The 16,915-nt window shown below is 40.0% G+C and overlaps 1 protein-coding gene across 1 annotated transcript; it reads right to left on the bottom strand.

The window, feature by feature from the left end:
• Nucleotides 1–382: 382 nt before the first annotated feature.
• LOC134680571 (calaxin) lies at nucleotides 383–13,873 on the bottom strand. The gene is made up of 6 exons (XM_063539681.1): nucleotides 13,676–13,873; nucleotides 8,017–8,225; nucleotides 6,227–6,326; nucleotides 1,891–2,150; nucleotides 1,383–1,505; nucleotides 383–495 (listed from the first exon to the last, which is right to left on the bottom strand). The coding sequence occupies exons 2-6, from the start codon at nucleotides 8,220–8,222 to the stop codon at nucleotides 393–395; spliced, it is 792 nt and encodes a 263-aa protein (XP_063395751.1). The 5' UTR covers nucleotides 8,223–8,225; nucleotides 13,676–13,873; the 3' UTR covers nucleotides 383–392.
• Nucleotides 13,874–16,915: the final 3,042 nt, after the last annotated feature.

Genomic DNA, 16,915 nt, shown 5'->3' with positions numbered 1-16,915 from the left:
TTTGCTCATTTAAATGACGTTAAAAAAACTAGTTAGAAATAAAAATTTGCATGACAGCATTTAGAATCCTACACAAATTCATCGCAACTGGCGTAAGCACTCACGACTAAAAGACTCAATGGCTCAATGAGTTAAATCAATGAACCTAATTAAACTAATATAAGCAAATTTAATATTTATTACATCGATATGAACTTAGTCACAAATGAATGATATCAAGCTAAGTATATATTTTATCATAATCATCATAGACAACCTGAATCTTTCTGCTTAATGATATTTAACTTATTGGGTTTATTTAAACTCCAGTTAATTTTTAAATAATATTTATAGCTTGAGAAAATACAATTCTAAAACAAATTGTACATACATTCCTTATATGTATTATTGTTTTACTTAGTGACTAGTGTTTTAAGAAAGGCAGCGGAATGTCGCTTGGAAGGCAGGCACTGGCCGAAGGCTTCTAGCAGAAGGGGCTCTTGTTCCACAGCTTGTCTGAAAAGAATAACATAAATATTGTATCTTCGGTTAGGTTGGCTCCTGATCCCAAGCCAGTGGGGAGACACTCCTGACTTCGGTCGAACTCGGCTCCGTTCGGCTCAGGATTGCTCCGAGCAATTATTAGGGTTGGCACCACTTGACTTCCTTGTGCGTGCACGACCACAGATAAGATAATCACTTGAATTTTGACCATCCTAAATAGCCGAAAGGGATAGTGTTATATATTAGAAAGGGATTTGACTCTGAATCGCTGTCAAACTTCGGGTTTGTAGGAAGTGTCCTTTCTGTACGGTAGTACTATTATTTCTTCTGTACCTTAGATTTACTACATGTACTGGTATTTATCGCTGACGCTTCAGCCCAGAAGGGAAACTAAATATGTCATATTGATATTCGTCGGGAAAACAAGATTGTTTCCGAAATTAAGAGCGTCGACTTTTGGAAAAACACTCTTGATGGTGTCGTCAAGTCCACGCGGATAATGGAAGAATTGTTTCTCTGCTGGCTTAGAAACGAAATATAGATCTTTGCCTCCGTATCTATAAGTTGGCCCCAGCGAGTTTTCGGCAATATCCTCCCAGTTTTCTTTTTATATCTGTTCTCTTCATACAGAGATACATAAATCAAGCTCCACCTTACAGAAAACCGCAACCAAATAGTATACCCTACTCATACGGATTCTGCTGGTGAGTATTGCCAGAGCTCAACGAGTGTGCAGAGTGTTAGGGTCGGCAACGCGCAAATGACATCTATGGAGTTGCAGGCGTCCATAAGCTACGGAGACTGCTTATTACTACTTGCCACTGACGTAGTATTAAAAAAATAAAAAAACAGACCTTATCCAAAGATACTTATTAGTTATTAGACAATAGACAACTAACTTGTAATCCTCGAATGACACCCTGCCGTCTCTGTCCACGTCCAGTTTCTTAAGAACCAGCTCCACCAGGTCTCTCACTCCCTCGTCCGGGTCTTCATCCCCTGGCTGCTTCAAGAGTGAATTCCTGAAATATCAAAATCAAATATCAATGTTTGCGGAACTTACGAACATAAGAATTATCATTTGATACCAGTTTAACGAGGGGGCGGAGGGTCTGCAGACTGCTTACTATCAGGTAGACGTATGCTTGTTTGTCAACGACGGAGTATAAAAGAAAACTATACGTAATTAAGCGACTGCCATATGATATGACCTTCCAACCAAGAGGACAGAAGAGTCTGCGTGGATAGCTCTAATATGCAGTCGCATTTTGTAACAAACAAAAGGAAAAAACGTTTGATACTCGTCAAAACATGTATTGTATATCTACCTAAGTTATACCTTCACGTTTATACAATAAATATAATATAAGCTAATAATTAATTAGGAATTAGCCCATATATACTTACTTCAACAGTAAAAACATCTCGTCCTTCGTAATCCATCCGTCCCCATTAAGATCATAAACCGCGAAGCAGTGCATTCTTCTCTCGTCCTCAGTCCCCCTTAGCAGTCGGCTTAAGCCTTTAGCCCAGGCTTCAAATTTTATAGCACCTTCGCCTCCTGAAGGGCGCTCCCAAGTCACCCAGATTCTCTCCAAGATGGCTTCTTCGGTGACTAGGTCGAAAGTATTGTGCATTACGTCGCGGAAGGTGCTCTGGTCTATGCCCTGTAAAAATAATGTTAGTAATGGTGTACTGAACACAGTGCATTTACCTATAGGTAATATAGTTTGTACATATAGGGTGACTGCATCTATAGTGTAGTGGCCAGTGGCCACTACATAGTAATTGGCCACTCTTAACAATAAGACTTAATTTAGCTAAGTTTCTGAAGTAGTAGTAAATTATGGTGTTGGAATAGAAACGCCTGGGGCCCTATTTAAATAACTTGGCTGGTTTTGATATGAATGAGGATGCCACAACCAATCTGCTCCAGCACAACTTTTATTTAATATCATCATCATCACAGGCCTTTCCGTCTCATCATCATCATCCTGGCGTCAATCCCGGCTGTGCCCCCGCGCGGGGCGCGAGGACCCGGGGTCCGCCTTCCGACTCCTTCGTGACCACTTTGCCCGATCTTCGGCATCCCTGGTAGTGAGTCCGTTGGCACGCATGTCCTCCTTGACGACATCAAGCCATCGCTTCTTGGGCCGGCCTCTTCTTCCCGTACCGGGAGGAGGCGGCATGGCCAGGCATTTGTTACCCACGTAACTTGCCGGTCTGCGCGAGACGTGGCCATACCAACGAAGGCGACACTCTTGCAGTTTGTCTGCGATGTCACGGACGCCAAGACTACCCCGAATGTGGGCGTTTCGGACGCGATCCTTGCGTGAAACTCCGCACATCCACCGTAGCATCTTCATTTCCGTGACACGCAGTTCCTGCTTGTGCCGCTCTAGTAAAGGCCAAGTCTCGCTGCCGTACAGAAGGGCAGGTCTAATGATGGTCTTATAGACCTGTCCCTTCAACTTAATCGGCATTTTGGGGTCACAAATAACCCCAGTCATCTCCCGCCATTTGACCCAAGCAGCGGAAATTCGGGCTTTGACGTCGCTGTCGATGTCCCCGGTAGTGCTAAGTACAGATCCTAGGTACTTAACTTGATCCGTGCGCTCGACCATGTCCACGCCTATGCGGACGGGTAGAGGATCTGTACTATTGCAGGCCATGTACTCTGTCTTCGCCACATTTAGTTTAAGACCGCCGTTCTCCAGCGACCCCCTCCATCTGTTCACACGCTGGACAAGTCGGCCCTTATCAGAGTCTGTCAGCGCGATATCATCAGCATACATGAATAGCCACGGTGGCTGCTCATGGTAGTCTCGGATGCTGGCTGACAGGGCTTCTAATATCACGCTAAACAGAAACGGGCTGAGCACAGAGCCCTGATGTACTCCAACAGTGACAGAGAAGGGGTTGGTGTCACCAACAGCGGTCCTGACTATTGAATCAGAATCGTGGTACATGTCCCGGATAGTGTCAATATAGGCCTCAGGTACAGCCTTGGACCGCAGCGCCCACCAGATCATCTCACGAGGGACACAGTCAAAGGCCTTTTCCATGTCCAGAAACAGGAAATGTAGAGGCGTGTTCTTTGCTCTGTATCCCTCCATGAGGGTCCTCAGGGCAAATACAGGGTCCATCGTTCCGCACCCTGGCCGAAACCCATATTGACACCCCGAGACTGTACACTCCTGTCTGTACACAGGCCTTTCCGTCTATTGCAGACGATTTATACATTCCTGCATAGACAACGGGTTTGGTGGCTGTAGAGGCCGATGCGTGAGCAGCACGACCTCCCACATTTTTGGCAGAGAAAGCTCATGCCATCCGAGGTTCCAGTCCCGGTTTGCTTCCTGCGACACCTTCTGCTATCTAAAGCATTAAACCAGGCTTGGTCGCATAGCCTTCTCCCCTCCACAACACGCTTGCGCCATCCATCACGGTCTTCAGCTAAGGCTTCCCAAGCATGGTGGTCGATTTTAAATGCAGACATATCTCGCTTGACAAAGTCTTTAAAGCGCAGCATCGGTCTTCCCACGTTCCTTTTAGCATACGCAACTGCACCAAGCAAGACACGTCGAGGTATTCTAGAGGGCTCCATCCGGTCCGTTCCATCCATTATTTAATAACGGCAAAGAGATTTAAGCTTTCCTTTGTCTATGATAACGGGAAATAGTGTATTGGGTTGTATGCAAAGTTGCGGGCGGGTTATATTTATGGTTCATTATTTCTACATGTAGCTTTCAGTGATATGTATTAGTCATATCGTACGATTTTTGAAGTCAAAAATGTACTGATAGCTTCGTTCTTCTATACATATCCGGTCGCTGGTTGGTTAGTACCAATTTGGTTAAATTGAAATCAAATACCACGGCTGTTCCATTAACGAAATTACTACCATTATATACTTTATTGGTCCGTATTATAATGAAATACATATGTAAGTCGATACGATTTAAAAAGAGAGTTCTGAACTCGATCGGGGTTCTAATTGAAACGATCTACGTCACCTCACACGATTGTCACAAAGTTTTTGTTCAGCCAAAGGGGCTTCAATGCGTAGCGTAGTCCTCCTAGCACGTGCGGTCTATTACTACGGACTGTTACACCTATTATGTATAATATATATTAAAACCTTAGGTATATATACACATTCATATTAATTTGGCATGGTTCGTAGTGCATCTCACTCGCACTATTCTCTGGGAGTATGTGAATTCAATATGATCATCTAGCATAATGTCTAATCAATAACAAATTAAGTTAAGATTTTCAAAGTTAGAATAGTCCTCCGGCTTACTACAGATCTGCAATGAAGTCCAACTGCCGTATTCGAACTTCAAGATATTCACAAGAGACGACACGTACTAGATCCATTCTAGATACGTTATAGTTTAGATATCAACTAGTTCTCTTTTGCAGCGCAATTCGGGCAACCAATGTCTCTTTTACTTTAGATAGAGTAAGATATCTATTAGATGTGAATTGGATCAAATTTGACAGGATAAATCTTAAACATATCGTTATCGTACCTTGGTGATGACACTGATGACTAAAAGATATCTAATAGATGTCTATTTCAAAATCCGAATCGGGCCCCTAGTCTCGTACCAAACTAAATCCCACTTGTCCAAGATTTAATATGGTACGAGAGCTCTAGAAATTGCAGGTAAGACCAGCCGGCCTAGCCAAGGTTACAATCGCTATCGCTTCGATAACGAAAAGCATTATGTCTCTCTATTACTCTTCCATATTAGCGTGACAGTGACAGTTGCGTTTCGATCGCTACGGAGCGTAAGCGATTGGCATTTTGGCTGCGCGGCCTGTTTGCTCACCCCACAGCGTATGCAGCGTTATGGCTCCTCTACACGATGGCCCAGCGCCGCCCACTCCAAGGGACGCATTTATGCGTTAGAGGGAGCAAGTGATATTGCTATCTCATTCTACCGCATGGCTGCGTCCCTTGGAGTGGCCGACGCTGGGCCATTGTGTAGAGGAGCCATTAAACTACATACCACGATTCACTCCCCGTAAATATTCCCACTCATAATCTAGCTTTTGCTTATAAGTCCTAAGCTCCGACCTAGGTTGCGTGCGAGAATCGAGGTCGCCATCTAAATAGAGGGCAATAAGATCATAGGGAAATTGCCGTCTCATATTTGGTTTTTCTTGTAACGATAAACGTTTTTATTGGTTAAGTATTCACTTGATTCCGTTACTCAGATTCAGTGTTTTTACATGTCTCTGTTTAGCCCGATGGTTGACTGATAGAGAATGCCATAATTTTGTGTAATGAAGTAAAAAAAAATTAGATAATTTATAGTATTATGTTACAGCATATTTTCTGTACAAAGGAAATACTAAGGAACTAGGGATATTAGAAACATTATGGATATTAATATAAATTTAAATTACTAAAAGACATAAACAGGAACATAAAACTAAAACGAACTACGATTAAAATAACTAAAACTAAAAATTAAAAATACCTATCAAAATTTGGTGCCTTCGGGAGGGTGCCCAACACGCAGGCAGCGTTCCCGCGCTGGATTGCGATGGCAATTCTCTGCGCGAGAAAGCTACCCGCGCGGGGGTCGCCCGTTGCCTCCCTCAGCCTTTTCCCGAGCGCCTTGTGGAGCATCTGTGCGCCTCTGCCCCACGAACCAAGCGTCTCCACGCCAAATGCGACGAATTCGTATTGGGCGCCGAGACAGCTGTATTTATAGTTAAAACTTACGTCGGTCTTGGGAGCTGGCTGGCCAATGCCGCCTGGGGCTGCCGACTGCGCGGCTGTTACTAAGTTTCGATACATCGTGTACAGCGCTTCTAACTCGTACCTGCATTAAAAAAAACTTAATAAAATATATAGAACTACTTTTTGAAGAATTAAAACCGTTGCATAAATTGCGAATTGGTTGCGAACCTAAAATTTTGTGTTAGAATTGGGCATTTTTATACTATTTCTAGTCATCATATATGGGTCGTATATGCAATTTCTTGAGGGCTTATGACGCCCTCTGTCCATCTCTAAGGTTAAGAAGTATGGTTCGTACCTATGAAAGTAACAAAATGAATAAAAATTGTATGACATTCTGGGGGCAGACTTTTTATCCCTAATATTAGGATCGAAAGAGTAAAATACAAGCTGCATGGGGGTACGACGTTAAATAGAAATGCCCAACACCTACTTAGAATAAAACATACAGAATGCAAATAAAAACAACTGACTACGTTTATATATAAAAAAAATATCAAAATATACTTTATTCATGTAGGCCTAGCAACAAGCTCTTATGAATCGTTATTAATCTTAATCTAATTATCAGAGCAATTTATTGATGTTAATATTATTCCATAATAAAATTGGATTATTATACATATCAAATTTAACACTAAGAATTTCACAAAAGGATCGTGAAACATTAAAAAGATTGTATAAAAAAATTATATTGTATAATACATTATTATACTTCAAAAAGTATTTTTATTTTTTGTATAGGTATTTAGCTTTTTCAGAAAGAAAACACGTGTTGTTGAAGAATTTCTCGCAGACGGATTTGGCCGCCTTGTCCTTATATGCGTGATTCCATGCTGTGCGATGTCCATAATATAAAAGTGCACTTACTTGTTAAAATTCGTACACTTGTGCAAAGTTTCGAGCGTCTTTTCTTTAAGTTTCCGGTGAGTCATGGCGCGAGCGACCGGCTCGAGTCGCTGCGATCAACTGAAGCGCTACAAGTGAGGTGCTGAAATGCGAGGGAAAAGTGCTACATATTAGTGCTAAATCTAAATATGAAAGAAGAGGACTGTGTCATAAAGCATTTTAATACGTGGAGTAACAACAATGACGTCTAGCCATCAGTCTACAATCTGAAGAAGTAGCAGTGCCACCTACTCTAGTATGAAAAATAACTACATTTGATACTTGCCTTCCCTTCAATAAGATTACTGCTTAATACTTACTTACTTGTTAAACTTAGTGTTCTTAGGCAGATCATCAAATACTTTCTACGGTGGCTTACCTCCAGGCACGGGCGGTTTAGGCTTGCGCCTTACTACTAAAGGTGAACCCTTTCTTGCAACACAGCTGATTCTTAGAAGAAACTTATTTCTTGTTAAACTTAGTGCTCTTAGGCAGAACAACAAATACTTTCTACGGTGGCTTACCTCTAGGCACGGGCGGTTTAGGCTTGCGCCATACTACTGAAGTTGAACCCTTTCTTGCAACACAGCTGATTCTTAGACGAAACTTTCTTGTTAAACTTAGTGCTCTTAGGCAGAACAACAAATACTTTCTACGGTGGCTTACCTCTAGGCACGGGCGGTTTAGGCTTGCGCCATACTACTGAAGTTGAACCCTTTCTTGCAACACAGCTGATTCTTAGACGACTCTTAGGCAGAGCATCAAATATGTACTTTCTGCGGTAGCTTAGCTCTATCAGGCACAGGTGGTTTAGGCTTGCGTCTGACTGCTGGAGGTGAAGCCTTTCTTGCAACACAGCTGATTCTTAGAAAAAACTTACATACTTGTTAAGCTTAGTGCTCTTAAGCAGAGCATCGAAAACTTTCTGTGGTGGCTTAGGTCCGGGTACAGGTGGTTTAGGCTTGCGTCTCACTGCTGGAGGTGAAGCAGCCTTCCTAGCCGCCGCGGCTCGGCCTGCGTTCAGGAAGATCTTCACGCCGCGGAGCGCGATGCAGCTCGCGGCCATGCTTAGTTGCTTGTTTTCTGTCATTTTCTGGAAGGAACATATACTTTTTTGTCTACTGTTATAATTTCTTGCGGTTTTAGTCTTGCAAGTACGTGCCGTTATGAAGCATGCCGTAAATTACACTTTCTGCGGTTCTGAAATCGCAAGAATTTAATCGCAGTGCGTGAATTCAGAGGCCTACCGCGAACATAGAAATATCTCTTTAACTGAACTTTCGTTCAATTTTCGATGTTCGCGGTAGGCGCCCTGGCTAGAAAAGGTGACAACCGCACATTGACAAACGCCAAACTAAAAGATAAATTGTATGTACTTAATGATGACAGATGCTACAAAAAAGTCACGTGAGTATTTCCAAACGTGCCTCCAAAGTTTCCGGGCGCAGTTCCCACCCTTCACAAAGCGTGAGGGCGGGAAAATCAGATTGATCCGATATGTAGGTTTATGTATGGATTTAAGGCCGTTCCATATTGCTCAAACTAGGCCATCTTCGTGCATGAGCCCATGGAGTTAGTAGAGAATGCAAAGTTCATAATGAAGACAAACGTCGGAGATTAGCAACTTCATAATTAAGTAAAGCGAGCTTGGCGGTGCGAGGTACGGTCAGCTCGGAAATTTGTTAGGTGACTTTGAATCTTAATGCCTGAGCATAAGGTATAATACACTGTTTTGTTATTGCGTGATCTATTTGATCTATTATCTTGTTGGTATAAGCAATTAAGCACTAATTTAGTGCAAGAAGTTTGATTAAGGTGAAATTATGTTGTTTTAAAGAAAAGCATGCGTATTTTCTTTCCAAAGAGAAAATAACATACATTGAGATGCATAAGGTCTTAAGAACATACTTATTATTTATTAAATTTTAAACAACTCTTAAGAACACATATATGAATATACGAAATTAAGTTGAAGTTACTGACGCAAGATTATAAGCACCCTATTTTTAACCATTTAAAAAAATGGCAACAAAAAAAAATACCATACTTAAGTCTGTGTTTTAGAAATGCTCGATTAAAATAAAGTGTTGCTGTGAGTCATCATATTTGCAAACAAAAAATGCTGCCTTATTCGAACTTCAAGATATTTACAAGAGACGACACGTACTAGATCCATTCTAGATACGTTATAGTTTAGATATCAACTAGTTCTCTTTTGCAGCGCAATTCGGGCAACCAATGTCACTTTTACGTTAGGGGGTCATCCATTAATTACGTCACACGAATTTCTAGGTTTTTGACCCCCCCCCCCCTCCTTGTCACACTTGGTCACATTTGGCAAACCCCTCCCCCCCTAGTGTGACGTCACATTTTTTTCTACGAAATCGCCAAATCGAATTAGGTAAGTACCTAAGTATTATTAATATTTTATCAAAATGTTTTTGACGATATAAATATTAGTAATTTTATAACCCAAAACTGCTTAGGAAAGAAAATTAAACGAATAAAAACGATTATCGTTTTAAAAACTTGTTATTTAAATGTACAGCGAATAAAATAATTTAAATAAATTTTCGGTTACTGATGAAGTTAAAGTAACGTCACAAAGATTGTGTCTCCCCCCTCCCCCATGTCACAATATGTCACATTTTATTGACCCCCTCCCTCCCCCTAAACGTGTGATGTAATTAATGGATGACCCCTAATAACTTAAGATATCTATTAGATGTGAATTGGATCTCTGAGTCATATCTTGTGGAGATCGTTCAAGAGTATCTCCAGAATCGCGCAAATGTCAAATTTGACAGGGTAGATCTTAAACATATCGTTATCGTATCTTGGTGATGTCTAAAAGATATCTAATAGATGTCTATTTCAAAATTCGAATCGGGCCCATAGGCAGCTATTGAGCACAATATACGTACCTACATACTAACTAGTAATTATGTACGTATATTGTGCTCAGCGGGACTTTTACTAGCATTTAAACTGTAAGGAGCTGAAGCAATTTATTAACGTCAGAGTTTACTAATTCGCCTACTATTATCGCGGCACGAAGTACGGAGTTGCGGATGAGGCATTTATTGCTCGGTGATTTTTGTACAGGCGTTATTGACTAACCCCCTTAATCATAAAACTTTATGTATCCCCTTCATACAAATACATAAGTCAAAATGATAGATAAAGACAAACGATTAATAGCTAATTGAGGTTTGTTTTGTAGTGAGTAAAGGGGTAATTTGTTATCCAGTAGCAAGTTATCACAATTTTTTTAGAATTTAAATTATGTATTTACCTTTTCCCACTCCGTCGTACGGTACCTACCGCATTTTCAATTCAACCCTTCTTTTCATATTTTTAGACAATGATATTTCATTTTGCATTTCGAAAAAAATATCCTATGCGTAAACGCGTTATATATGTCGCAGTCAAAAGTGTGAACTGGTCAAAAGAACTTTTAACCGACAAAAACAGGCAAAACTGCTTTTGACTGAGCATGTTCGTCAAAAGTAGTTTTACCTGAAAATCATTGGTTAATAGTAATTGAGACTGTTACTATCAGTCAAAAGTACTCGCAGAGATAGGTAGGTTAGGGTTATTTTTTTTTTGCTACGCCCAAAAAACGAAACTGTTCCCAGAGATAGGTAGCTTAGGGTTATTTTGTTTTTGCTACGCCCTAAAAACGAAAGAAATAGGTATGATTTTTAGGTAAAATTACTTTTGACCAACATGCTCAGTCAAAAGCAGTTTTGCCTGTTTTTGTCGGTTAAAAGTTCTTTTCAGTATTCTTGGTGTCAAATTGACTGACAGAATTAGAAATTCCATCTTGCGCTCCAAAACCAAAGTAGCCGACGTAGCCCTGACAGCCGCCAAGCTTAAATGGGACTGGGCCGGACACATCTGCCGTATGCCAAACGACTTGTGGGCCAAGAAAACTACCGAGTGGACACCAAACATAGTGCGGCGTCACGGCAGACCTAGAAGGAGGTGGCGGCACGATCTTGACGTCTTTCGGAAAGATTGGCCCAATATTGCCATAGAACGAGACGCGTGGAAGAAAGAGAGGGAGGCCTTTGCCCAGCAGTGGGACACAACAGGCTAACAAATAAATAAAATAAAAGTTCTTTTGACCAGTTCACACTTTTGACTGCAACATATACAAACTTTCACATCTAAGGACATATCAAAATAGGTAAAAAAAATTATAGGTCCCTATTACCCACAATTTCGATGAACTAGTATACCTAGTACTAAAATTGGCAAATCTTTTTACAGTCCCATATTGATAATAGACTCTTTTTGTGCTTCGGAACGTATATTACAGCGAGTAAGATGCTATCGGCCATGCATGGCGGAATTTACATGGGAATGTGAATGAGGGCAAATGCACGCGATTTCATGTGCTTAGTTTGGGAACAGCATGGAATTATGAACAGTACGGCTGTGGCAAGTTGTCGACTGTGGGATACTTATTTATTTATTTATTTAACCTTTATTGCACAAAAGAAAACCTTACAGTACAAAAGGCGGACTTAATGCCATAAGGCATTCTCTACCAGTCAACCTTTAGGCGAAGCAGAGAGATACTTGACTCTAATAAACACTGTGAGCAGTAGATCTCACGAACCACGGACCCATGGCATTTTGTTTTTTTTAAACTGAATCAACAAAATAGTAGATTGTTAACCAAGAGCGCCAATAGTTCGAGGGTGAGATGGTTACTTTTACCCGAGTTAAACACTCTACTTTTCATTTCGACTATGAGGAAATTTAAACACGCGAAATGTAGGTTTGTTATTGGTAAGTATAATTCTTTAGAACAAATTATTAACAGATATATAGTTAAACCGCAACTATAAGCCACTCGAATCACTTGAAAATGTAAAATGTGGGCGCCAATTTCAGTCATGCGGATGCTGATATGAGAGCTTATAATATGGCATGTTGCTGTTAGACGTTGATTGAATTAAAAAAAAAATACTTTCCATCCTAGGGTGGGAAATGCAATTTTCCACCCGGTTATCAGCTTATGAAAGGTAAATTTTCCGAACAGGAGAGATGAAATATCTATTTATTCATCTAACCGGCTCTCAAAATTTCACGAAAATGGATTGAGAATTCGAGACCTGTAATTATTGATTAATGTTAACCGTATTATGACAAATAAAATGTTGATTGATTACGATAAAGGTGACGTTTGTATCAACTGCAGCTGCAATACTGTTGAGACGTCGTTGCTGCGCTGTATTTGTCAATCTAATTGATATAATGAGTGGCATTAGCTGCCGCATTTCTGCCGCGATTATGTCGTTCTATGCGTCACTCGTTTCATCTAATCAAGGAATCAGCGGCGGCAACGACGATCCGACGCTGCAACAGTAACGCAGCTGCGTCTAAACGTCACCGTAATGGTAACATTCCATTTCTGACTGCAGCTGCACTACTAGTACTGAACGCGTCGCTGTTATTGTCAATTTCCATAGTAAAATGAACAGTAATGCAGCTTTCGTTGGAAATGGACTGTCACCTTAAGGGTCACTGAGTGAGCCATTGACGGACAGATAGTGTAGAGTAGACGTATGGTGATTGATAGGTAACCTTTCTAGGGTCCCTTATTGACTACGAAACCCTAAAAAAGGAGGAAAATTACTGGAGGAAAATGAGTGGCGAATAAAAAACGGTTTACTGCGGGAATTCATCTACTGTGGCCGAATTCTGCGCTCCACATACAGGGCGCTTTAGAAACAGCCTGGTTATGTATTACGATTACCTACCTCTATAAGTTATTAAGCTAGCTTATACGAAAAACCAATCGGGCAGACAGTTTGGCTTGAAGCTTAAAAGATAACAAGTTACATAACTAGTAAAGCTACGATCCTTTAGCATGCTCAGGTAATTTTGAATTAAAACACCAACTTCACAAAATGAGCACCTATCTATAACACCATTATACAACACCATTATTTTTTTTTGTCATTATTTTAGTAAAAATCAGTGCCATATAGAACGATTACGATGGTAGAATTTATATACTCGACAGTGAGATCAAGACAGATTCAGTCTTTCTCGGGGGAATACAAAAAGTGTCACTAAGTTCTTAAATATTAAATACATATGAATTTAATATTTACATATGTATATTTTTGTATGTTCTATACTTTAACAACAGTCAAAGTAGGTGTAAGTAACAACAGTCAAAAACCTGATCAATAATCAGTGATCGTACATTTTCCAGCATTTTTGGTGCAGCAGAGTGGTGTTAACGGAATTGGTATAGATAATTTCAACTGAAATGGTAAATTAAGGTTAATATTAACGTAATTAACGCTAATTAATCATTAGGGTTGAAATTATTTATACCAATTCCGTTAACACCACTCCGCTGCACCAAAAATGCTGGAAAATGTACGATCACTGTCAATAATACAAGTTGAAACGAAGAAACAAATGAAAGACGAAGTTGCCACGAAAACTATTGATTTCGCCGCGAACCTCCCACAATCATACATCCAAGTTTTAACCTTAAATGCCCACGATACTTACATAGATTTATGCACGCAAGTCACTACACAATACACATACACATGTATAATGGTGGTCTATGATTTATAACCGGGAAGCGGTGATCGACAACGTTTAGTCGTTGCTTGGTTACGGTGGTATCGAATTTTTTGGGCGCGAGGCGACTTTGGCGAAAATGGGTCGACGGGGGTCGATAAACGAAAATACTTTTCATAGCTATTTCTTTACAGGATAAAAATAAACTTTAGTAACTTAAATAATCAAGGATACGACTAGTAGTTCGCTTCAGACTGAGTTCTGGCGATTTGCGAAATAATAAAATGAATGTTTAATTTTCATGATGAAAACAAAGATAATTATACTACTGTAGAGTTATGATAGTTATCTACTGCAGCGTGTTAACAACTGTTTAGTATATATACCTGTCTCATCATCATCATCATCATTTCAGCCTATATACGTCCCACTGCTGAGCACAGGCCTCCTCTCATGCGCGAGAGGGCTTGGGCTATAGTCCCCACGCTAGCCCAATGCGGATTGGGGACTTCACATACACCTTTGAATTTCTTTGCAGATATATGCAGGTTTCCTCACGATGTTTTCCTTCACCGAAAAGCAAGTGGTAAATATCAAATAATATTTCGTACATAAGTTCCGAAAAACTCATTGGTACGAGCCAAGGATTTGAACCCGCGACCTCCGGATTGAAAGTCAGACGTCATATCCACTCGGCCACCACTGCTTCATACCTGTCTCATTATCAGTAAAATTGCAAGAGGTTAAAAAGTGACATGGATAATTCTGTCTACATACCTTACGCTTTTTGTCAATAATCTCCATACGACCGATTTTTTGGGGTTTTTTATAGGTACAGGATTAGTTTGACTGGACCAAATTTAAAACCCACCTAAACACCATTTTTTTTTACGTTTGAAGATTTGTCGGCTATTTTTAAATTTATAGGTACAAATGTGGCCCATAACCAACAGCAGATTCTATTGGACATGTACGAAAAAAGGTGGTGGGGGTGCCAAACGCCGATAACGCACGTTTTACGAACAAAATCTTGAAATAACATATTCATGCTATTTGACAGCCCTGTCAACGTCATATTAAAGTAGGTAATGTGCCCCTAATCCGCCAGGGCGGCGCCACAGTTACACAGCGAATACCTACACGGTCAGGGCTTGTGTTGAAAGATGCCCGGGCAAGGTGAACCACTGGTCGCGCAGGTTTGAACCATTTAGCCGTATTAAGTGTCTGGTGAGTTACGTGTTTTGCGACCATTTTGTGTCATGACGTAGGTACTTTAGCTTCAGGAAATGAAAGGTTGAGGATGAGGGAGGTCATTAAACGCAAAATCATGACCTTAAAGGGGCCATTTATTAACAGTCCGCCGGACGGTATCGGCCTGTCAGTTGTTCGGAACTGTCAAAATTTTGTTCTAACTGTCACGCCGATTCCGTCCGGCGGACTGTTAATCAGTGGGCCCTTTAAAAAACTGTCATTTAATTCTTAAGGCCCAGTCAATTCATTGTCTTCTACTACACTCTAGGCCAAAGGTATGGTGTAATCTTTTCGAGTGATGGCGCCATCACCTTCAGGCTTCTCTCGAGTACATGGCGTTAATATTAATATTTAACAACACATATCAGTGAAAGAATAATGATTAAAGTCAAATGGCGTTCTAACAGTTTTAATCTTCTGTCGAAAGATGGCAGTAAATGTACTGTAGCTACATAATTTACCATGACAGTAACTCTCTATTTCAAATTCTCTTTGATAATATCTATAAGTATAAGACGAGGAAAATCGTAAAACCTTAAAAATAAAATAATACAGGCAAACAAGCAACAGGCAAGGTCCAAGGGGGAGGCCTATGTTCATCAGTGCACGTCTTATGGCTGAGATGATGATGACAGGCAAACAGCGGAGAGTACAATAAAAGCTCAATGACTATAATTTTAAAGGGATTATATAGTTTGTTAATGTCATACGATTATAATAAATCCTATAAGCTCAAACGTCAACTAAAAGTCCCGGCGCCATGCGCGCACGCAACCTTGTACTAGAAAGCGCAATCGCTATGCGAGGCCGACGAGATGGCCAATTATCGACCTGATGTTTACAAGTCTGTTTACATTCCAGAAATTGACGGGCATAACGTATAGAATGTGCGAGGACAAACCTTTGCGCCTACATTTTTTAAATTTGCCGCATCTACTGATGGAACTGGCACAATTAACGATCACATTCTGAAAAAAAAACTACAGTGAAACCTGGATAAGTGGGATCTCAAGGGACGAGCAAATTAGTCTCACTTAAAGAGGTATTCCACTTACACAGGGTCTCAGTTAGCCAGGTATAAATAAATTTCCGTCTCATCTATATTTAATTTAGTTTCTTAAAACGTACTATGTATACAGGCTGTTTGGTACATCGTTTGCCAAACTAAAACGGCAGATAGGTTGAGTCATTAACTATTATTATTATATTCTCAGGCCTAGAAATTTTTAATCTGGCGCACATTTTTTTTTCAGTTCTATGACAGTTTTTCGTAAATTTCAAATTTTTAATTGCGTAGTAGTAAAAAAAAACCATGGCCAATTTTGTTTTATTGGCATACCCCGGCCGGCGAGAGCAAAAATGCGTTGACAGCTTAATAGTGCGAGGACACACATTTTGGTCGATGTCGATAAAAACAACACGATGTACTGGACCACCGTTATGATATGCAGAAGTATTAATTATTGTTGTAAACAAAATTAAAACCAAGTGTTTGTATTTATTCAGTATTTTATGTAATTTTCGTAATATACAATTAGCATTTTTTCTAAATTTTCTGACTTTAAACTCCTTCGCCTTGCCGATAAAATCCATTTCATTAAACTAAAGGACCGTTCTAAATCTACTGTAGTAATCGGAGCAAAACGAAATAATTCATAGTGATTATGAATTTGTTCTGTATTAGGTAGTTCCACTTCTCTGCCAGATATCAATTTATTTAAATTGTTTAAAGTTAAAATTCTTCAACACATTCTGATACTTATTGTGAATAACTTTATAATAATAATAATTTTATGTTGATAGAAAATTGTTTTAGGGTTATTCTTAGAAACGCGTGGAGGTATCAAGTTGAAATAAATAACAAATACTAATGGCTCAGTTTAAAAAAAAATTGTGCTTAATTAAAAGTCGACTAATCTATCGACATCCATATGTCGATAGAATAGTCGATATTTAATTAAGCACTAGGAGCAG

The sequence above is a fragment of the Cydia fagiglandana genome, chromosome 3 (assembly GCF_963556715.1).
Source record: "Cydia fagiglandana chromosome 3, ilCydFagi1.1, whole genome shotgun sequence".
Classification (NCBI taxonomy): Eukaryota; Metazoa; Arthropoda; class Insecta; order Lepidoptera; family Tortricidae; genus Cydia; species Cydia fagiglandana.
This window is presented reverse-complemented; position numbering and strand designations above follow the sequence as displayed.

Bases quoted from the DNA above. Each gene is read 5' to 3' on its own strand.
- LOC134680571 (XM_063539681.1), bottom strand. From the start codon at position 8,222: ATGACAGAAAACAAGCAACTAAGCATGGCCGCGAGCTGCATCGCGCTC. The intron at 6,327-8,016 runs GTATGTAAGTTT...TTTTTAATGCAG, and splicing joins AAGAGCACTAAGCTTAACAA to GTACGAGTTAGAAGCGCTGT. The intron at 1,506-1,890 runs GTAAGTATATAT...TTGATATTTCAG, and splicing joins GAGATGTTTTTACTGTTGAA to GAATTCACTCTTGAAGCAGC.